The 23,096-nt window shown below is 42.2% G+C and overlaps 1 protein-coding gene across 4 annotated transcripts in view; it reads left to right on the plus strand.

Annotated features, from left to right (window-relative positions):
• The window catches only part of LOC121232957 (single-stranded DNA-binding protein 2-like), a 204,359-nt gene that overhangs the window by 152,911 nt on the left and 28,352 nt on the right, over positions 1 to 23,096 (plus strand). For 2 of the 4 annotated variants that reach the window (XM_041121524.1, XM_041121522.1), the window contains 4 exons: positions 11,326 to 11,385; positions 14,818 to 14,884; positions 15,076 to 15,146; positions 18,211 to 18,302. In XM_041121524.1, the coding sequence (XP_040977458.1) occupies positions 11,326 to 11,385; positions 14,818 to 14,884; positions 15,076 to 15,146; positions 18,211 to 18,302 (290 nt within the window). The remainder of the gene's footprint in view (positions 1 to 11,325; positions 11,386 to 14,817; positions 14,885 to 15,075; positions 15,147 to 18,210; positions 18,303 to 23,096) is intronic. The other 2 variants (XM_041121525.1, XM_041121523.1) reach the window with 1 other exon arrangement.

Consider the following 23,096-nt stretch of genomic DNA (forward strand, 5'->3'; position numbering starts at 1 on the left):
TGCAGCATGCTGTGCAGACCCTGTCCATAGAGGTTACTCCCACATTTAGGTCATTCAAGCTATTATAGGCTTTTCTTACAAGGAAACAACTCTATTCATCATTTCTGCTGGCAAACAGAAAGGATGCTCTCATGAGAAATTCTTGCTGCACTGTTAAATAAAGGCAAGGCCACGCAGATGGCGTAATCGCAGCAAGCAGAGCTGCCTGAAAGCTCTTCTGTTACAATGAGCCGGTTGAGTTTATCCTGCAGCCAAAGGATTTGTGCAGCACAGCACAGGCCTAGGCCTACCCAGGTTAACTGTTATGTGGATCACTAAGTCCTCGACGTACAGTGGTCTCCCGGTCAGGATCACTACATTCCACCCCTTGATCCACATGCAGTTTACCTTTCTTAAATATATTATAAGTTACAGTTTATATTAGTAAGCAGTTCAGCTAATAGAAAGTTTCTTATATATAAGCTAGTCACGATGAATAATAATAGTACAAGGATAATGACAAGTAAAACAAATACTGGTTGTGAAAATAACTGTAGAACAACAATGATATTAGGGCCAGCATAGTGCAGCACAGGCCTGGGCCTGCTCAGGTTAACTTATGTGCATCCCTAACTCCTTGATGTAAAATGGTCTTCTGGTCAAGACCACTACAACCCCCAGCCTACTCACTGAGGGGGCAAAGTGAGAAACAGAGAGAGCCTTGATGCTGTGCAAGCAATGTTCAGCAATAGCCAAAACGTTATCAATGCTGTTTTAGCCACAAATGCAAAGCACAGCACCATACCAGCTGCTATGAAGAAAGTTAACTCCATCCCAGCCAGACCCAGTACAGTATGTATTTTAATATAACTTTTAATTTCAGAGCTACATATTTTTTTATCCACAGGACCTTGTCTTCTTTCAGTACATAGGATAGGTTATACTCTGGAAATAAATTGGTGTTAAACAGTAACTGAATCTGCTTCTGCTTCATTTGCTGCAAAACTCAATGTCTGGGACTACTGGAAGAGAGAACAGTTTTGTGATATGAAGCTCTTAAATCCCAAATAGGAGAACCTAAACAAATTTTAGAGTTGACTTTGTATCTGGCTGCAATGGTGGGTCAAATGCAGTTCAATGACTGGGATTTCTGGAGAGTCAGCACATCTGAAAGTTCCTTTCTTAGATAAGGAGCCTCAGAGAAAGCTAATGGTTGGTAATCAGAATGCTAGACTGAATCTTAAAACCATGTGTGCAGTTCATTCCTAAATTATATACATTTCTCCTGGGTAATCCAAGATAAGTAATTTCATTTCTCTTTTTTCTTGTTTTTCCACAAATAAAAACGAATGTCATAAAAGAAAATCCTTTTTAAAGATTATGAATTGCTTTGGCAATAGAAATGATAAAACTATCTTAGATTCCATAAGGATAAGATGACTATATACATGTCTGAAATTCTTGTCTAAAATAATCTTGCTTCCAAGTCACAGGAAAAATCTGTTCCAGCGTGGGCTCTCATGGGCTGCAGGGAATATCTGCTCCAGTGCTGTGGAGCACCTCCTCCCCCTCCTTCTCTGACCTTGGTGTTCCCTCTGCTGTTTCTCACTTTTTTTTTTCCCTCCTTCTGTCTCTGTCCAGCATTTTTGCCCTTTCTTAAATATGTTTTCAGAGAGGCACCACCAACTCCACTGATGAGCTCAGCTGTGGCCTGAAGTGGGGCTGTTGTGGAGCCAGCTACAACTGGCCATGTCTGGCACAGGGGAGCCCCTGACCTCTTCCCACAGAGGCCACCCCCGCAGCCCCCCTGCTACCAAAACCTTGCTATCTGCACTCATTACAACCACATTCATTTCATTGACGATCTGTGCTGTATATGGAGTTACAATGTGAGGAAAGCACTTAGCTACTATGTTAATAAAATAATTTAGGACATTTTCTGCACCATTTTTAAGTATCAGAGTTAGTAATTTGTAAATGTCTTGGTATGCCTGTCCACAGAGATCAACATGACCTAGTCTTCATCTCTATTTTTGCAGCCCTATCTGATACTGAAATAGTAGGAGTTCAGTAGGAGTGAAATAAGAATGTAGCAATTATTTACCTTCAGGTCTGGATATTAGAGGATGCATATAATATTTGCAGTCAAAGTTTTACACAAGGTTCTAATAGAACAGTGGCAGCAGTTGTTGCCGAGTGCTGAGAAGAGTGAGAGGCTTGTGAGGTCCCCCGGAGGTGTCCGAGGGGGTTTCTGGGCACCCGGCACCCTTGGGCTCTATGTGTGGAGGGACCGGCCGGCAGGTGATACGTCTCGCTAGAGGGGTGGGAGACAGTTAGGCGGTGCTGGCGGTCCCCGCGGTTAGTTCAAACCGCTAGAGAGCGTCAGCGACCAGGGCATAGCGTGGTAGTTCGCTTCTGCAAACAGGAAGCAGTGCAGCAGTTTGCGCAGAAGGGAGGCGCACTCTACCAGTTGTCGGGCTGCTGCCTGCTCTGCTCACCTGCAGGCTTAGGCTGCAGCACCTATGGTCTCCCCAGCTAGCTAGCTGCTGGCTGTGCATGCCTGCCCAGCAGCTTGAGGCCTCCAGGGAATTAAAAAGGCATATTAAGCAGTGCTTTGAAATCATTGGAAGCATGGTGGCAGAGATCAGGTGAGGTCTGTGCTCTGCAGCAGCTGGGAACCATCTACCTAGCCAGGCTAGCCTGGGACGAGTGGAGGCAGCCACCCAGACAGAGATACCTATCAGGGAAGCTGCTGTCCAGGTGGAGGGCTGTAAAATCCGTACCCCACACTCCTGGGTGGAGGAGGGTGGAAGCTCCACCTGAGCAAGGTGTGCTCTGGTAGATTCACTGAGGCAGCGGGTGGAGGAGCTGCAAGAGGAAGTCAGCAGGTTATGCTGTATTAGGGATGGGGAACAAGAAATAGAATACTATTTGAGGCGTTGCAAGAAGAAATATTAGGGCCCTGTGGCACTGACCTCCAAGGACTACCAGACAAAGAGCATCAACAGCAAACAGACAGCACCTTGGAGAAGGAGGCACCATGGTCTCTGGTGACCCATGGGAAAAGGATATCACTTCACCCCATTTCCTCATATGTACCAACCAGCAACAGGTGCAAAATCTTAGCAGTGGATGAAGCCAACAAGCAAGACGCTCAGGGAGAAACTGCACCAGTTGCACACACTAAAAGCTGCAAAAGGAAGTGGCGAGTGCTAGTAGTGGGTGACTCTCTGCTGAGATGCACCGAGACATCCATCTGCAAGCCTGATATACAGTCAAGGGAAGTTTTTGCTGCTTGCCAGGAGCCAAGATCCAGGATGTCACAGAGAGACTGCCACAAGTGGTAAAAAGCACAGACTACTATCCCCTACTTTTCCATGTGGACACCAATGACATGGTAAAGCATAACCTGGGCAAGATCAAGCAGGACTTCAGAGCCCTGGGGGCACAAGTGAAGGGGACAGAAGCCCAAGTGATCTTCTCCTCTATCTTGCCAGTAAGGGATAGGGGTGTGGGCAGAAGTCGATGCATCATGCAGATCAACACCTGGCTTTGTGGCTGGTATCATCACCAGGGCTTTGGTTTCTACAATCATGGGATGTCCTTTGATGAATACAGGTTATTGGGGAGACATGGGATCCACCTATCTAGAAGAGGAAGGAGAATCTTCGCTGGCAGATTGGCTGACTTAGTGAATCACATTTTAAACTAATGAACTTGGGAGATGGTGTCCAAAGCTTTGACACTTGTGTACTCACAAGCAACAGGGTGGATAAGCACACCTAGCGGATTAGTGAGGAATGCCCCCCAACCCTCCAAAAAGGTTCCACCAAAATGGTGAGACAGTCAACGGTACCACTGAAGTGTCTCTATACCAGTGCATGCAGCATGGGTAACAAGCAGGAGGAGCTAGAAGCCGCTGTGCAGCTGGAAAGCTATGATCCGATTGCTATCACTGAAACTTGGTGGGATGAATCACATGACTGGAGCACTGCAATAGATGGCTATAAACTGTTCAGGAGGGACAGGCAAGGAAGTAGAGGCGGGGGAGTGAGGGTTGCCCTCTGCATAAAAAAATGGATCGATTGCACAAAGCTGTCCTTGAAAACCAGCAGTGCACAGGCTGAGAGCTTATGGGTGAAAATTAGTGACCAAGCCAACAAAAGAAACCTTGTAGTTGCTGTTTACTACAGGCTGCCCGATCAAAGGGAGCCTGTTGATGAAGAATTTTAACTTCAACTACAGGAAGCATCATGCCCGCAGGCCCTGATCCTGCTGGGGGACTTCAATCACCCTGACATCTGCTGGAAAAGCAGTACAGCAAGCTGCAAGCAGTCCAGGAGACTATTGGAGAACATAGAGGATAACTTCCTAATCGAGGTGATAGACAGCCCAACCAGAGGAGAAGCGTTACTGGACCTGTTGCTCACTAATGCAGAGGAACTTACTGGAGAGGACAAGACTGGCTGTAGCATGCCCTGGTGGAATTAATAGTCTTGAGGGATATAGGCCAGGTGAGATGTATAGTCAGGACCCTAAAACTTAGGAAAGTGAACTTTCAGTTGATAAAGGAATTAGTGGGTGGAAACCCCTGGTAAACTGCCCTCAGGGATAAAGGAGCAGAACAGAGCTGGCAGCTCTTTAAGGACATTTTTCTTGGAGCACAAGAGCTCTTGATTCCCACATGTAAGAAATCAGGCAAGGAAGGCAGGAGACCAGCATGGCTGAGTAAGGACATCCTGGTCAAACTAAAGCGTAAGAAGGAAATGCACAGGCAGTGGAACTAGGGACATGCATCCTGGGAAGAATATAGGGACGCTGCCCAGATGTGTAGGGGTGGGCTCAGGAAAGCTAAGGCACAGCTGGAGCTGAATTTGGCAAGGGATGTGAACAATCATAAGAAGGGTTTCTACAGGTACATTGGTCAGAAAAGGAAGACAAAAAAAATTGTAAGACCCCCCCCCCCAATAAATGAGACAGGGGATCTGGTGACAATGGACATGGAGAAGGCTGAGGTACTCAACAACTTTTTTGCTTCCATTTTCACTGGCAATCTCTCTTCCCACATCTCTCAAGCCCCTGAACCTCAGTGCAGGGACTGGGAGAATGAAGTCCCTCCCATCATAGGAGAAGATCAGGTTCGAGACCACCTGAGGAACCTGAACATACACAAGTCCATGGGACCCGACAAGATACATCCCAGGGTCCTGAGTGATTTGGCTGATGTAGTTTCCAAGCCACTCTCCGTGATATTTGAAAAGTCACGGCAGTCAGGCAAAGTCTCCAGTGACTGGAAAGATGGAAACATCACCCCCATTTTTTTTAAAAAGGGTAAAAAGGAGGACCCTGGGAACAACTGACCACTCATCCTTACCTCTGTACCTGGTAAGATCATGGAAGACATGTCAAAGCATATGGAAGACAGGGAGGTGATGAGAGACAGCCAACATGGCTTCCCGAAAGGGAAAATCATGCCTCACTAGTCTAGTGGCCTTCTACAATGGAGTGACTGTGTTGGATAAGGGAAGAGCTAAGGATGTCATCTACCTGGACTTCTGTAAGGCCTTTGATACGGTGCAGTTGACATGCCTGAGGGATGGAATGCCATCCAGAGGGACCTTGTGTCATGACCCGGGCTGGACAGATCAGTCGTGGTGAATTCAGAATTCCCTCGGGCTAAATTAAGGTGAAACGACACCACACGATCAGTTAAACATTTTATTCATGGCAGAAGCAAACTGAACTTGGAAGGCATTAACAGTAGGTGGCATGGTTTCTCTCAACAGGAATTGGCATGAAACTAGCTCAGTAAACCGTGTAACCCGTGGTAACCATATACATCAATTCTGGGAAGAAGGAGATCCCTCCTGTTGAGTCACGAGGTTCAGACTGGACCCCCTTGCTTTCTAGACTCCTTCTCAGAGAAGAGCCTAGGGGCAGCTGGATCCACTCTTAGTCCCAGACTTAGTCAATGGTTTTATGTCTTAAAGGGATGAGGTATAGGGATTATGAAAAAAGAAAGAGAAAGAGAGAGCAAGACAGAGAGAGAAAAAGGAAAAGAGAAAGATTTCACTGGTCCTGGATCCAGTGTTGGCCCAGTCAGCCTAGGGGTCCAGTCAGCCTAAGGGTCTAGTTCCTGTAGGCACGCACACCTGGGGCTTCAGTTTGTGTCCTTTTATCATCCTTGCCTCTCCTTCGGGCAAGCACTCAAACTCATTAGGCTAATTAGGTGTCATGCGTGGTTTGTGCTTCCAGAACCTTCGGGAAATGGGTCGGTGGGCTTGGGGGTCATTTGGGGAGTAACTTCTCCTTCCCTGCAGGCGTGACCATTGTTTGATCTTTAGCCATACATGGTGAGCTGCCCTGCTCACCATATCAGAGCAGGGAGCTGAGGAGCTGCGTACCCTCTGGCAGGCCCTCCCTGTCCTGTTGCTGATGTCCTGTGCTGATTGGCTTCTTTTCACCTGTGATTCGTTGTTATGCAGAGTTCATCATTATGCAGAACTTGCCCCACCACAATGTTCAGTTGGGGTCAGCTGTCCCAGCTGTGTCCCCTCCCAACTTCTTGTGCATCCCCAGCCTACTCGCTGGTGGGGCGGTATGAGAAGCAGAAAAGGTCTTGACTCTGTGTAAGCACTGCTCAGCAATAACGAAACCATCCCTGTGTAATCAACACTGTTTCCAGCACAAATCCAAAACATAGCCCCATACTAGCTACTATGAAGAAAATTAACTCTATCCCGGCCAAAGCCAGCATACTAATGTAATCTTTTCACAACTGTCATTTAACTTTTGTTCTCCAATTTGTAAACCCTCTGTATTTTAAATTTCTTTCTAGTATCTTTTTGGAACATGTGTTTATGTAGAAGATTATTACAGCTTTCATCTGATTCTGACATGTGAAAGGCTCAGTTAATTTTTTTCTGCAAATCATGAAAAATATTACTAATTATTAGTAACATAATTATGTTGCTAGATATTACTAATATTTTTGCATGTTTTACTAATAATGATGATAACTGAAACTTTAGTTTATAACACAGTACAGCTGACAGAGCCCAAATATGCCATTCATTTGTGAAGCAATGATGATGACCATAGAGTTTTAGTGTCCTGTTTATGTTTCTTAGCTATAGCAGAGGAGATGGTTTCTGGTTAGGTACATTTGTTTTATTTCCAAGAGATTCCAAAGAGTAGTTTTCTGCAATAGCTCATTTGTCATAAGAGATTTCTCTTGGGAAGTTCTATGAGACTCCTTTCTTTTATATCGCTCATTTCTCCTATGACTGCTAGGCATTGTCATGAATGGAAGTAAGCTTCTGTTTCATAATATAAAGTTTTATGGCATTTTTTGCTTTCCCAGTGCCCAGCAATTTAGGCACAGGAGAGAAGATGCTAGTGTATTAGTAGAAGCTTTCAGAGGAAACTTCATGGAAAGGTTTTTTTTTCCCCTCAAGCTCTTAAAGGAAGCAGTCTTTTTTTTCCCTGTATTCACAGTGTTGTGGTTTAAGCCCAGGCGGCAACAAAGCACCATGAGGCCGCTCACTCACTCCTCCCCACTGGTGGGATGGGGAGAAGAAAATATAACAAAAGGCTCCTGGGTTGAGACAAAGACAGGGAGGGATCACTCACCAATTATGATCACAGGCAAAACAGACTCGCCTTGGGGAAAAAAAACCATCCAAATCAATTTAATTTGTTACCAGTCAAATCAGAACAGGATAATGAGAAATAAAACAAAATCTTAACACACCTTGTCCCCACCCCTCCCTCCTCCCCAGGCTCAACTCCACTCCCAATTTTTCCTACCTCCTCCCCCCGAGCGGCACAGGGGGAGAGGGAATGGGGGTTGTGGTGAGTTCATCACACCTTGTCTCTGCTGCTCCTTCCTCCTCAGGGGGAGGACTCCTCACACTCTTCCCCTGTTCCAGCGTGGGGTCCCTCCCACAGGAGACAGATCTCCACCAACTTCTCTAACGTGAGTCCTTCCCACAGGCTACAGTTCTTCACGAGCTGCTCCAGCATGGGTCCCTTACATGGGCAGCAGTCCTTCAGGAACAGACTGCTCCAGCACAGGCTTTCCCACGTAGTCACGGCATTTTTGGGGGCATCCACCTGCTCTGGTGTGGGGCCCTCCATGGGCTGCAGGTGGATATCCACTCCACTGTGGACCTCCATGGGCTGCAGGGGGACAACCTGCCTCACCATGGTCTTCACCACGGGCTGCAGGCGAATCTCTGCTCCGGCACCTGGAGCACCTCCTCCCCCTCCTTCTTCACTGCCCTTGGCATCTGCATAGGTGTTTCTCTCACATGTTCCCACTACTTTCTCCGCTGCAAGTTTTCCCTTCTTAAATATGTTATCCCAGAGGTGCTACCACTGTTGCTGATTGGGTTGGCCTTTGCCAGAGGCGGGTCTGACTTGGAGCCAGGGAAGCTTCTAGCAGCTTCTCACAGGAGCCACCCCTGTAGCCCCTCCCCCACTACCAAAACCCTGCCACACAAACCCAATACACACAAAGTGTACATTTAGTCTTCATTTTCTTCTGGAATTATAGGTATGTTTGCTTGCCAAAATAATCCTCTTCATCATATGTTTAGTCAGATGTTTGTGCCTTTTTCCTGTAGATCTCAAACATGCCACTAATCTCCCTGCTTTTTAGATCTCTAGATTGCTGTCACACTTTGAGATAGAACAAGTAGAGATGTTAAAGCTATTTGATGATGCTACCATTTGTTTATCATTTATTTCTGGACCTAGTTTAAGGGATTGAACTTTTTTCTAGGCTTCAAAGTAGTATAGTAGTAGCGAAGAGCCACTAGAATGTCACAGAGTGCAGGATGGTATGAGAATTGAGTGGATATTTGGTTTTGAGAGAGGAAGAGTTGTAATGAGCATGTATGGAGGGATGGAAGGAGTACAATACTGAGTTAATATAGTTCACCACCACCAAATGTTCTAGATCCATCACCACCAAAGTTCTAGATATTTATGACATAAACTTGGAATCTGTGCCCTTGCAGGTTAAATCTTGTATTGTATTTTACATTATTATTATAAAAAAGTGAAGGTGTCGTGGTTTAACCCTAGCCAGCAACTAAGCACCATGCAACCGCTCACTCACTTCCCCCCCCACCCAGTGGGATGGGGGAGAAAATCGGGAAAAAGTAAAACTCATGGGTTGAGATAAGAACAATTTAATAGAACAGAAAGGAAGAAACTAATAATGATAATAATAACAATAATAAAATTACAATAATAATAATAATAAAAGGATTGGAATATACAAAACAAGTGATTCACAATGCAATTGCTCACCACTCACCAACCGATGCCCAGTTAGTTCCTGAGCAGTGATCCCCCCCAGGCCAACTCTCCCCAGTTTATATACTAGACATGACGTCACATGGTATGGAATACCCTGTTGGCCGGTTTCGGTCAGCTGCCCTGGCTGTGTCCTGTGCCAACTTCTTGTGCCCCTCCAGCTTTCTCGCTGGCTGGGCATGAGAAGCTGAAAAATCCTTGACATTCGTCTAAACACTACTAGCAACAACTGAAAACATCAGTGTTATCAACATTCTTCACATACTGAACTCAAAACATAGCACCGTACCAGCTACTAGGAAGACAGTTAACTCTATCCCAGCTGAAACCAGGACATTACTTAGCAACAACTGAAAACATCAGTGTTATCAACATTCTTCTCGTACTGAATGCAAGACATAACACTATACCAGCTACTAGGAAGAAAGTTAACTCTATCCCAGCTGAAACCAGGACAGAAGGGAAAGTATTTGCTAACTATTTTGCTGTTATTTACCTCTTGAGTCTTCCAAGAACATTTTTCCTTTGTATTCCCCCTTATCCAGTCAAAAAACTGGATGTATGATTATATGATCTAAATGGTTTCTTATTCTTCATAGTTGATTAAGTCCATTAAGTTGTTTATATCTGCCTTCACATAGCTGTAGCAAAATTTTATATTTTAAAATAATGTATCTTAGTAGATAGTGTGATGGGTTGACCCTGGCTGGTTGCCAGGTGCCCACCAAAGCCGTTCTATCACTCCCCCTCCTCAGCTGGACAGGGGAGAGAAAATATAACAAAGAGCTTGTGGGTCGAGATAAGGACAGGAGAGATATCACTCATCACTTACCGTCACGGGCAAAACAGACTCAACTTGGGGAAATTTAACTTGCTTTATTACAAATCAACCAGAGTAGGGTAATGAGAAATAAAACCAAATCTCAGAACACCTTCCCTCCACCCCTCCCTTCTTCCCGGGCTCAACTTCACTCCCGGCTTCTCTACCAACCCCCCCCAGCGGCACAGGGGGATGGGGATGGGGTTTACGGTCAGTTCATCACACGTTGTTTTCTGCCGCTTCATCCTCCTCAGGGGGAGGACTCATCACACTCTTCCCTGCTCCAGCGTGGGGTCCCACCCACGGGAGACAGTCCTCCACGAACTTCTCCAACGTGGGCCCTTCCCACGGGCTGCAGTTCTTCACGAACTGCTCCAGCATGGGTCCTTTCCATGGCGTGCAGTCCTTCAGGAGCACACTGCTCCAGTGTGGGTCCCCCACGGGGTCACAAGTCCTGCCAGAAAACCTGCTCCGTGGGCTCCTCTCTCCACAGATCCGCAGGTCCTGCCAGGAACCTGCTCCAGCGCAGGGTTCCCACGGGGTCACAGCCTCCTTCGGGAACCCACCTGCTCCGGCGTGGGGTCCTCCACGGGCTACAGGTGGATATCTGCTCCACCGTGGACCTCCATGGACTGCAGGGGGACAGCCTGCCTCACCATGGTCTTCACCACGGGCCGCAGGGAAATCTCTGCTCCGGCACCTGGAGCATCTCCTCCCCCTCCTTCTTCACTGACCTTGGTGTCCGCAGAGTTGTTTCTCTTACATTTTCTCACTCCTCTCTCCGGCTGCCGAAATCTGCCTGTCCCAACTTTTTTTTCTTCTTAAAAATGTTATCACAGAGGCGTTACCACTATCGCTGATTGGCTCGGCCTTGGCCGGCGGCGGGTCCGTCTTAGAGCCGGCTGGTATTGGCTCTCTCTCGAACACAGGGGAAGCTTCCAGCAACTTCTTACAGAAGCCACCCCTGTAACCCCCCCCGCTACCAAAACCTTGCCAACAAAACCAATACAATAGATACACTAAGAATCTGTTAATTTATTTAGTTATAGCTAAATATTGCAGAATAATGTACTGGATGCTCTGTGGAAGCATGTAAGCTGGATTCCTGAGGTTTGAGCATGAAACAAGCCATATGCCCAATGACTCAACACAGTATTTACAAGCTAACTTGAATTATTCAGCACTACTTTTTTTTTCCATAGCCTTTCATGTCCCCTCGATACCCTGGAGGTCCAAGGCCGCCTTTAAGAATACCAAATCAGGTAAGAATTTGTCACTGATGCACATATGTGTTCCAAGGGCATGGTACAGTACTGAGAACAGGGAATGTTCTCTTGTTGGCTAACAATTTCTCTGACATACAAAACTCACTTAGTTTGTCTCTACCCCATTTTGTCTTACCATTAAATGGTTATTTTGATATGGTGTGTGATAAGACACACCACTCAGCTCACTTTCCGATGCTTAATTAGTGTCTACACCTCAAAATTTATTGTGCATTAAGCCTGTCTACAAAGGGAGTATATAGTTGTCTTGTGCAGTGCTTCATTAAACTTAGCCAATCAGTGCTGTCTTCTCTGAGAAGGCAGCAGAATGTCTCCATGGTTATTATATTCTGTAAACTTTCCTAACCACATTAAGCAGTTAGCACCGAGATTTTTTTTACTTAATTATGCATAAAATGCATCACTCCCCCCTATTCCTTGTTAGATGTGTAAAGTATTTTTATTTTGCAGTTATGGAAATTATTGGTGAGGTAAAGATATCATAAAGTACACTATGCCTCTTACAGAATGAGTAATGAGCTGCTGTTTGTCAGCAGAGACCTTTATTGGCCTATCTGTGAAAAGATGGTTCTGGAAGCAGATAACTTTTGCATTTTTACAAATTTTTACATTTTTGTTCTCCTTAGTGTAGATAGATGAGGAGAACACAGTAGTTAGCAGATGAAAAGTTAGAAATAAGCAGATGGAAATTATCAGCTGAGCTCTGAAAGTGAAACTGAGTCAATTAAAAGATTGGGAAAGGTTAATAGGATAGCTGGAATAGGGGTTTTTTGTGCAGCTTAGACTTCCAGAACTGCTTTTATTGTGGTCACAGCTTGATGAGGAGACTCTTCTGCTCCAACCTCAGTTCTGGCTATTGTTTATGTCTATATGGCACAATGTCAACAAAATGATCTTGAGCACTGGCACAACGTTGACAGAAAGTTGAAGTTTAAATTTTAGTGAACTGGACACATCAGGTTGCAAGACTTCTTCAAATGTTCCTCTTGATGTTTGAGAGCAGGTTAAGTTATCTATAGCATAGCTACTTTCTCGCAAGGGAAATAGGTGACTTAACATTCCTGAAGTGATCATCAATGGACATTATAAGAGTGCAATATTAGGGCTTTAGTTCAATATTTGTTATAGATATACTGTAGCTCAGTATCAGATATCTTCCTTCTTTTTGCACCTTTCAATAATGCTAGCCAAAGATACGCAAGCGTTTGGCTTTCACTTTTTTTATTTCTCTTTCTACGTTTCTGAATTGTATAAATATTGGCAGGTAAAAACTGGATGTGGTAAATGCTATAAAAGCGCTACCAACCTGCTGTCGTGGTTTAACCCCAGCCAGCAACTAAGCACCACACAGCCGCTCACTCACTCCCCCCACACCCAGTGGGATGGGGGAGAAAATCGGGAAAAGAAGTAAAACTCGTGGGTTGAGATAAGAACGGTTTAATAGAACAGAAAAGAAGAAACTAGTAATGATAATGATAACACTAATAAAGTGACAGCAGTAATAATAAAAGGATTGGAATGTACAAATGAAGCACAGTGCAATTGCTCACCACCTGCCGATCGACACCCAGTTAGACCCCGAGCAGCTATCCCCCCACCCCCACTCCCCCCAGTTTATATATTAGATGTGACGTCACATGGTATGGAATACCCTGTTGGCCACTTTGGGTCAGCTGCCTGTTACGACCCAGAATGGACAGACCAGGGAGTCTGTGTGTTTAATTCGAAATTCCCGTGGGCTAAATTAAGGTGAAACGACACCAAACGATCAGTTAAAGAGTTTATTCATGACAGAAGCAAACTGAACTGGGAAGGCGTGGTAGAAGGTGGCGGGGTTTCTCACAACAGGAATTGGCATAAGACTACTTCTGTGAACTGTGTAACCCAGGGTAACCATATACATCGATTCAGGGAATAAGGAGATCCGTCCCGTCGAGTCATGAGGTTCAGAGCAGACCCCCTTGCCTTCTAGACTCCTCCTCAGACAAGGGCCCAGGGGTGGCTGGATCCACTCTTAGTCTCAGATTTGGTCAACGGTTTATGTCTTGAAACGGATGAGGTGTAGGGATTGTGGAAAAGGAAAAGGAAAGAGAAAAGAAGACAGAGAGAGAAAAAGGAAGAGAGAAAGATTTCACCGGTCCTGGGTCCAGCGTTGGTTCAGTCAGCCGAGGGGTCCAGTTCCGGTGGGCTTGTGCACCTGGGGCTTCAGTTTGTGTCCTTTTATCATCCTTGCCCCTCCTTCGGGCGGGCACCTGAACTCATCAGGCTAATGAGCAGTTTGTGAGCCTTTGGGCTTGGGGGTCCTTTGTGGAGTAACTTCTCCTTCCCTGCAGGCATGGCCATTGTTTGATCTTTGTATCAGAACAGGGAGCTGTGCACCCTCCAGTGGGCCCTCCCCCTCCTGTTGCTGATGTCTGAGCTGATGGGCTTTTCACCTTGGTTCCTTGCTGTGCAGGGTTTGTCTTTAAGCAGAACTTGCCCCACCACAATGTTTGAGACATTAACTCTTTCAGTCTCTCACACTGCCCTGGTTGTGTCCTGTCCCAACTTCTTGTGTCCCTCCAGCTTTCTCGCTGGCTGGGCATCAGAAGCTGAAAAATCCTTGACTTTAGCCTAAACACTACTTAGCAACAACTGAAAACATCAGTGTTATCAACATTCTTCACATACCTAACTCAAAAACATAGCACTGTACCAGCTACTAGGAAGACAGTTAACTCTATCCCAGCTGAAACCAGGACATCCAGACACATTTTTACTGAAAATGTGGTGTTGTTCTGAAATGTTATATAACAATTTATGGATCAGCTACAGAGATCCATTTATAAGAACATTTTTCTAGTTGACTAAACTATAGGTAAGAGACTGTAGAAATTAGCCTTAAACCTAAAGGTTACTATAAACTCAAAGGGCAAATAAAAAACTGGGGATTTAAAAAAAATATGTTTGATTTGGATCAGAGGTGAGGTAACAACATGATACATCTTCATGCTTGAAGGCAAGATTTAGGATCAAGTTTTGTGACTCTTGTACTACTCTTCTGTAGATTGATAATAAGCTTATTTTAGCGTTGATGTCCTTCAAGAGTAAGGCAGAGTGGAAGCTAAAATAAGGATAAATTACCAAGTAACCAAGAAATAGGTAATGTTCTGAGGTTAAAAAAATAGGTAAGGTAAATTAAAGGAAGAATTGGGGAAAAAAGAAAGAAAATTAGTCAAGAGTATATTTTGGAGATTATTTATACATGATTCCATGAAAGCCCATGATTTTTTTTGTGCAAATCCATAATCAGGGTCTTAGGCATTTAGGAGAGTTAACTCTTCCAGATTGCTCCTGAATACCTGTATTATGTGTTTAACACAAATTATAGTGTATTATCGCCTTTTAATACTGTTTCTATGTCTGCAGGCACTTGGAGGTGTCCCAGGAAGTCAGCCATTATTGCCTAGTGGGATGGACCCAACACGGCAGCAAGGTGAAGTGTGAAATAATTATTTGGAATGTTGAAAAGGACTATGATCTCAAACTTGTGTCTTTCTCTTTATGTTTCAAAGCTTACTGCAACTTTGTAAGCTCTTTGTTAAACTAAAGGATTATTTGTTAAAGTTGTTTTAGAAGGTGCTTGTATATTGCATAGCTGTTCAAGTTGCATAATTTTCTTTCCAGGGCATCCAAACATGGGTGGGCCAATGCAGAGAATGACTCCTCCAAGAGGAATGGTTCCTTTAGGACCACAGGTACCTTTCATGGATATATATCTCTTTTTATTGACAGGATCTGTACTTATACTATATTACTCTGGCTTTCTGTGAGTTGAAGATAGAATGTGCCAGGACCTGTTCTTCTAATCCCATTTTAAAATAAATTTTATCTCTTTTATAGAATTAATTCTGAGTTGCAGCTGTACAAAGTCTCAAATTCAAGAATAAGTTATTTTAAATAACAGTTGACATTAAAACTTACTTAAGTAACTTGCTTGTTTCAGAAAAGTTATGTTTGTCCCCCAGACAGTGTATGTTATAACTAAAGGCTAAGAGGAGCTCAAGGACTGAGTAGGTGTTTCCTTATCCTCCCAACCTAATTGATTGCACTGTTTAGGAGGGAAGAATTAATCTAATACAGTTAAGTTAGTCAAACTCTTTGTAGTAAAAAATCCCAAAAATATTCTTTAAAGATTTTTCTTCATCCACTATTGATCTAGATTTTTGTTGAGTGACAGAGAGATTTTAATCTAAAATTTGAAGTTCATGCTGCCATTTCTCCTCCTTATCAATCATAAGCATCTCTCTAGCTCTGTTTTCAAGGAGCGAAGCAACCTTGAATTGCAAGAATCAGCCTGCTGCCTTGCTGCACAGGCAGTAAATGGGAAACCCTTAATGTGCTGGTATAGAAATGCTTATTCAAGTATAGCATTTATATGTTTGTTTCCCAACTGATGTAAACTATTACCAGTAGAAATACTTTGATGCCTATATGATTGTGTCATATAATTATGTCAATATAAACCATGACTATAAACAATTTTTTTCAGTGTAAAGACACACATAGTGTGACTTAAGTCCTCCAAACCCAGAAAAGTTACCTCAGTTTTATATTTTATGATTCTAGACTGTTTCAAACTAAATAACTTGAAGCAAGAAGTGGTATACAGTTGTAAATGCTTGAGTCTTTGAAAAGCTCCAAAGGCTTTGGTTCAGGCTCTTTCAAGCTGCAGTTATGCCAGCTGAACAGGCTGCTACCTACAATCTGTGACTGGCTACTTATTCCAAGTCCCCTCTGCTGGTGAGCTTCTCACATGCTCCCTAATGCATTCTAGTCAAAACCAATTGGGTTATCTTAAATATTTAAAAAATAAGTCTTGGCTAATCAGGCTCATTTTGACCACCAGAAGTTAGGGAGCACTCTTATGAACAACTCAACCACCAGATAAACAGTGGAGATGGTGACTTTGATTAAAAAGTTGTAAGCAACAAATTAGGGCAATAACTTCTGCAGAGAGCATAGCTGCAGCTGAAGGAACCTATGTATCAGTAGCCTTAATGAAAATATTTTATGACCAAGAAGTACATTTGAGTAGAATTCTTCTAGCCCTGCAGGATTCCATAAAGATCTTTAACCCAGGTCCTCACAAATGATTCTTGAACTAAAGTAAAGAGGGGAGATACCAGACAGACCAAATTAGGAGAATGGCTCAGCCCTCCAAATCAAGATGTGAAAATGAAATAAAATAGATACAAAACTACTGTTTTGTTACAGTAAGACTGTCCTCTTCCAGATCCAGTAGTGCCAACTGAAGATGTTACTGTGCCTAGCTGCTTTGGCTACCCACCAGTTACTGCCCTACAGTTCTGACAGAGGAGCTGCTACTGTGAGCATCCTCTAATCTATACCAGGCAAAATTATCTAGGATAACTCGGGTTAAACAGGTGGTTTGAGTTAATCTGGCTGACTTTTGCCTGAGCATGCACACCAATCAGTCTGCCAGCACTACAAAAAAAGGCAGGAATGAGTAGTGCTTGATGACTAGCTGCTATGAATCTTCAGATGGCACAGCTGGATCTAGAAGACGACATCAGTTTGCAGCCTTTGGACGTATTATTGCAAACCACCTATCTATGGGACACTTTTGGCAGTTTCTAATAATGAAAGAAATTATAAGTGTGGGGGCTTTGTTTGCAGCAACAGAACATCCTCTCATAGTTCTAGATCAGTTCTAGGTAACTGATATGTCTCGTATCACTCAATGTATATACAGCATCAGACCAATACTTTGAATCTTGTTGGATTTCTCCCAGGTCTTCATGACTTCATTTTGACATGGGTTTGTGAATTTGACCAATATAGAGAACACCCATACCCATAAACTTGAGTCATAGTTTATAGTATATGTAGTTTATAGTATAAGTAGAGTGTATTAGTTCTAGTATTGGAAAATAGCAACAATGATTTAGGATTTTTTTAAAGTAAATAATTCCCCCCCCCAAAGTGCACAGCTGTTCATTTTAGAGAATATGCTATTATCCATTCCTTTGGAATATCAGAAAAATTTAGCAGGATTAACAGAGATTACAGAGTAAATTATGTTTGTGAGGTGAGATAGATTGCTCTGCATTCATTTAAATTAAAATAGATATAATTTAGTTTTTCATATAAATAGTACAGTTGCTAGGTTTTTGCCATAATATTATCAAAGCACAAACTGATTTTATAGGCCTTGGGCAATATGTTTATTACCATTGTTATGACATTCATTATCATATTAAATAATTTTCATATTAGTTACCTTAGATTTATTAGAATAGACTGATTAGAAGATAAATGTAATGGCTATTTTATATTTTATAAAAGTGATATCATGTGGTGTAATTTCATGCAAGCATTTATTGATACACTGTTCATTAACAAAATCTAATTTAAAATAATTTTATTTAAATTTTATAATGTAGAAATCTCAGAACAGTCCAGATTTCTTATTTTGAATGAGCTTCCTTGGTTTAAAAGTTGAATACATTATAAAACCTGCCCCTCACTGGCCATTGACTTGATCTCTATATGTGTAAATAATTCCTCCTGAAACAACTGACATTTTAAGTATTCTTAGCGTGTTTATATTGTTTGAGTAGTACATGTAGTTCTTTTTCCTTGGGAATAACAATATTATTTTTTTAAGTCAACAATGGAAACTCCTGAGAGAATTAATTACATTGGCCTATCTAGTTGGCAATTATGTAGGGATATCATTAACCTGCTGTCCTTTCTTTCCCCTTCCTCTTTGGTTTTGTTTTTTTTGTTTTGTGGTAGTCTGACCCTTGGTTATCATTGCAGAACTATGGAGGTGCAATGAGACCCCCGCTGAATGCTTTAGGTGGCCCAGGGATGCCTGGAATGAACATGTAAGCATAATAATAAAATCTTATATTTAGAAAAAAACATTATTTCATTGTAGAAGTAACATTTGATAAACATAAGACAAGGGAGAACATGCTTTGGTTAGTAAACATGCTTTGATGGATAATAACTGCAATTAAAAGAAGTGAACCAACAGCAATTCTTCTGCACACATCTCTTACAGGCTCTTTTGTTTTCCTTCCAAGTCTGTACAAATACTGAGTTTCATTTACGGATCAAAATTCAAATATTGGTAATATTTTGTCAGTATAGTCACTGATATTTCCTTGTATGCATTTTTTAATGACATTGTTTTCCTTTTTTTTTTCTGATTATTTTGCCAAGAATAGTACAAGTATGCTTCTTTTCTGCAAAATAAATACATTATTTTAGCAAAATAAAACCATTGTCTATAACTATTTATAAAAAGGACACGTATTTGAAAAAAAGAGTGTGGATGATTTCCCCTCTGTTGCTGTTTTTATTTCTGTAACTACATTTCCACTCTAACTGGATAGAACAGTATTACAGATATAAGTTCTTCAGTATTTCTGTGTACTTCTCAGGCTGGTTTGTCATTTAGTGTAAATTGGCTGAGTTCAGTTAAGCCATATGAATTTATTCCAGGTGTGGTCATTGGAACGCATTATTCCTTTTACACCTGTAGAGACACACACCCTTCCTAAGCATGTAGAAAAATTTCAGATGTAAAATTACTGTATCTACAGTAGACTAGATTTAAACTAAGGATTCTAGCATAGCAAATAGCCCAAAATGAGGAATCTTCTGCACTTATGATAAATCCTTTGCTCACTAAGAGATGTTTCTATGATTAGCAAGCCTGGGAAAAAATAAGGTGCTCCTTGCATTATTTAGATTTCTCTCTTAAAAGATTCAGAAATTTTAAGGGGCTGTTATAATTACATTCAACATAACACAGGCCAGAGGTTATCAAGTGATTCTTGTATCTTGGCCCTGCCTCCACATCAATTACTACACTGGTTTTTAACCAGCATTTTGCAATCCCTGGGTGGTCACAGAAGGCAGCATGGCAGTCAGGATATCAAGACACAAAAATGATATTACAGTCTAAAGCAGAGAACATTTTATTTTCTTACTCCTTTTACACCTTTGTCTTTCAAGAATGAGTTTGCAGCAGATCGACACAGAAAACACAGTCAAGATTTATATATGCTTGTTATCACTATATCATTGATATTAATTTTTACTCTTATTTTTCAATTTTACTTTATGTTTATAGGAAACATAAGCAGGAGAGGATAATTTTCATTTCAAATAGAGTTACCAACCTGAAAAAGTAAAAGAGGTACTGAGTTTCAGAAAAATATCTAATCCAACATATCCTTAATTTATTCTGATTTCCAGATAAAACTTGAATTCTTGAAGCAAATAAAATCTAAAGTTGGTTGTTACTCTATTATAGACAGCATATATTGGACTCAAGACAATTCTAGGAGCCTTCCTAAGGGTAGGCATTTCTTCTTTTAAATAGAATCAATGTAGAAAAAATATTTAAATATTTGACATTCAGTGCGAGTACATAGATTGTCCTCAGAAGGAGATTTTATGATAGAAAAAGGAAATACAACTTCCTAAAATAAAATGTTCTATAAGTAAAAATCAAGATAGGTAAGATATTTTGAGGATAGTTATCCACATAAATCGGTATTTACATAAAAAAGATTGGCAAATGGGTTCCTGGATGAAAAAAAGAACTCCTTCTCTGCCAGAAAGAAGAATATGGTTATGGGTTGAAATACTAATATTTCATTATTGCAGTATTTAAGCAGCACATTTCATCTTGCATTGAATCAGTAAATGTACATGTTCTTTTAATTCAGTGATGTGGGAAAGTGCATTTTTCTTTGAACTTGTGTGTTCTGTTGAAGGGGATACCATGAACTGCAGTCTTTTACTCAGGAAATTCATGAGCTTTGAGACAGTGTATGATTTCTTCTGAGAGCAATATTAAATAAAGTAGTAATTATGAAGTAGGTAACCATAGCTATCTCTATGTCTATCAATCAGGCATATGCTGCACTCCTTTACGTTTCTTACAAACTCATCTTTACTCCAGTTCAGCTGAAAGTGGGAACAGAATACTGTTTCATGTTTTTGAACAGGACTTCACACTGTCCCTTGCCATATAATGCACGTTAAAGGCTTAAGAGAGTCCAAGGTGCTAATGTTGGAATATTATGCTGGAGCATATATTGATCTGTGTTGTATGCTGAATTACAGACCTTTGTAAGGAGTTCCATTATTGCATGCCTTCTACGTGAATAATTTTTTAGAACTTTTTTTTACTATCAAACAATATTTTTTCCTCTTTCAAATGGAGTAACATACACTGTGGTTTGGGTTTCTTTTAACTGTATTTCCAGGACATCAGTTTGATTTCTTACTGTAAAGTTATTGCTGTCAAATTTGTCTGAAATCTGATAGTACTGAAGTCCTTATACTGTGAAATCTTAGTAAAGACTTGTCTGATCAATTCCAGTATTCAAAATCAGTCAGAGGAGTGCATCTAAGGATAACCCATGGGCAGTAGCAATAAATGGACCCAAATATGTTAGAATTCATACTTTGTACATCAAATAAATTGTAAGGGATAATACAATGCTAAGAAATATCAGTCACATAGTACTTGCATTTCTATAAAAGATAACTTCCTTATTGCCTTATGTATTGTGCATATTCATTTACATTTGTCTTCACATAGACATATCTTTTTCTTACATTAAAATTTTCCTGTGTTTTATTCAATGATTTTGTATTTCTGGCTATGTTAAAATATAAAAATATGTGTACTCTACAAAAACAGTTGTCATGTTAAAATCCAGCTTTTTCTCCCTTGAAAGATCTAAAGGAAGCTGTTCTGGTTAAGAGCAAAATATCTGCCAAATATAATTTTACATTTTTCTGGATGAAAAAGTATCCTTTATTGTTAAAAATGGCAACAACCAGCCTGAGAGGTCATAGACGGTATTTCAATCCAGGAGCATATACATCATAAATTTAGTTGTATTAGGTGTATGTGGCAAGGTTTCAGTAGCGGGAGGGGAGCTGTGGGAGGGGGGCTGCGGGGGTGGCCTCTGTGGGAAGAGGTCAGGGGCTCCCCTGTGCCAGACATGGCCAGTTGTAGCTGGCTCCACAACAGCCCCACTTCAGGCCACAGCTGAGCCCATCAGTGGAGTTGGTGGTGCCTTTGTGAAAACATATTTAAGAAAGGGCAAAACCACCACACAGCTGGGGTTAGGGGGGGAGAGGAGAAGAAGATGATGATGATGATGAAGAAGAAGAAGAAGAAGAAAGACTGAGAAACAGCAGAGGGAACACTGAGGTAAGAGAAGAAGGAGGGGGAGGAGGTGCTCCATGGCACCGGAGCAGATATCCACCCTGCAGCCCATAGAGGACCCCACACCAGAGCAGGTGGGAAGTTAGCAGGAGGACTCAGGAAGAAAGGAGTGAAGCTTGAGCCTGGGAAAGGGGGGGAGGTGGTGTTTTAATTTTTGTCTTTGTTTCTCACTACCCAAATCTATTTTGATTGGCAAAAAAATAAATTAATTTTTCCAAGTTGAATCTGTTTTTCCCATGACAGTAACTGGTAAGCAATCTCCCTGTCTTTATCTCAACCCAAGAGCTTTTGCATACTATTTGAAGCAAATACAAAAGCAAATTGATGCCTGGCCAGTTTTTATTGCTGAGCATGACATTATATGACATGGAACATCCCCTTTGACCAATTTGGGTCAGCTGTCCTGGCTATGTCCCCCCCCAACTGCTTGCCCACCCCCAGCCTACTCACTGGGGGGCAGAGTGAGAAGAAAAAGAGAAAGCCTTGATGCTGTGTAAGCAGTGTTCAGCAATAACCAGAACATTGGTGTGTTATCAACACTGTTTTATCCACAAATGCAAAGCACAGCATAATACGGGCTGCTATGAAGAAAGTTAACTCCATCCTGGCCAGACCCAGTACACAAAAAGATCCTCTCCCACACTTTTGCCTTTCCAACCTTCCAAAAATAATGTCAGCAGCTGTATTAGGTGTACATGGCAAGGTTTTGGTGGGGGGGGGGGGGGGGCGCTGCAGTGGTGAATCACCCCACTGCAGGCTAAAGCTGATTTAATCAGCAAAGCCTGTGGCACCTCTGTGAAAACATCTTTAAGAAAGGGCAAAAATGCCACAGAAAGAGCAGAAGACGGAACAAAAAGAGTGAGAAACAGCAAAGGGAACACCAATGTCAGAGCTCTATGGTGGAGCAGATATCCACACTGCAACCCATGGAGGACCCACACCAGAGCAGACGGATATTCCTAAAGAAACTGCAGCCTGTGGAGAACCCATGCTGGAGCAGATTTTTCTAAAAGAGTTCACCCTGTGGAGGACCCACACAGGACCAGAGGAAATGTGCATAACCCCCAATCCCCCCATCCCCCCTGTGCCACTTGGGTGGGGCAGGTAGAGGAGTCTGGAGTGAAGGATTGAAGTTAAGCCTGGGAAAGGGGGGGATGAAAGGTGGTGTTTTAATGTTTGTCTTTTTGTTTCTCACTACCCAAATCAGTATCTATTTTAATTGACAGTAAATTAAATTTCCCCAAGTAAAGTCTGCTTTGCTCACTACAGTAATTGGTAAGCAATCTCCCTGTCTTTATTTCAACCCATGATCTTTCTCTTTCCTGTTCTTCCTATTTTCTCCCCTGTCCCACTGAGGAGGGGTGTGAGTGAGCAGCTGGGTAGGAGCTTGGCTGTTAGTCAAGGCTAACTCACCACAGCA

The sequence above is a fragment of the Aquila chrysaetos genome (genome assembly GCF_900496995.4).
Source record: "Aquila chrysaetos chrysaetos chromosome W unlocalized genomic scaffold, bAquChr1.4 W_unloc_2, whole genome shotgun sequence".
Taxonomy (NCBI): Eukaryota; Metazoa; Chordata; class Aves; order Accipitriformes; family Accipitridae; genus Aquila; species Aquila chrysaetos.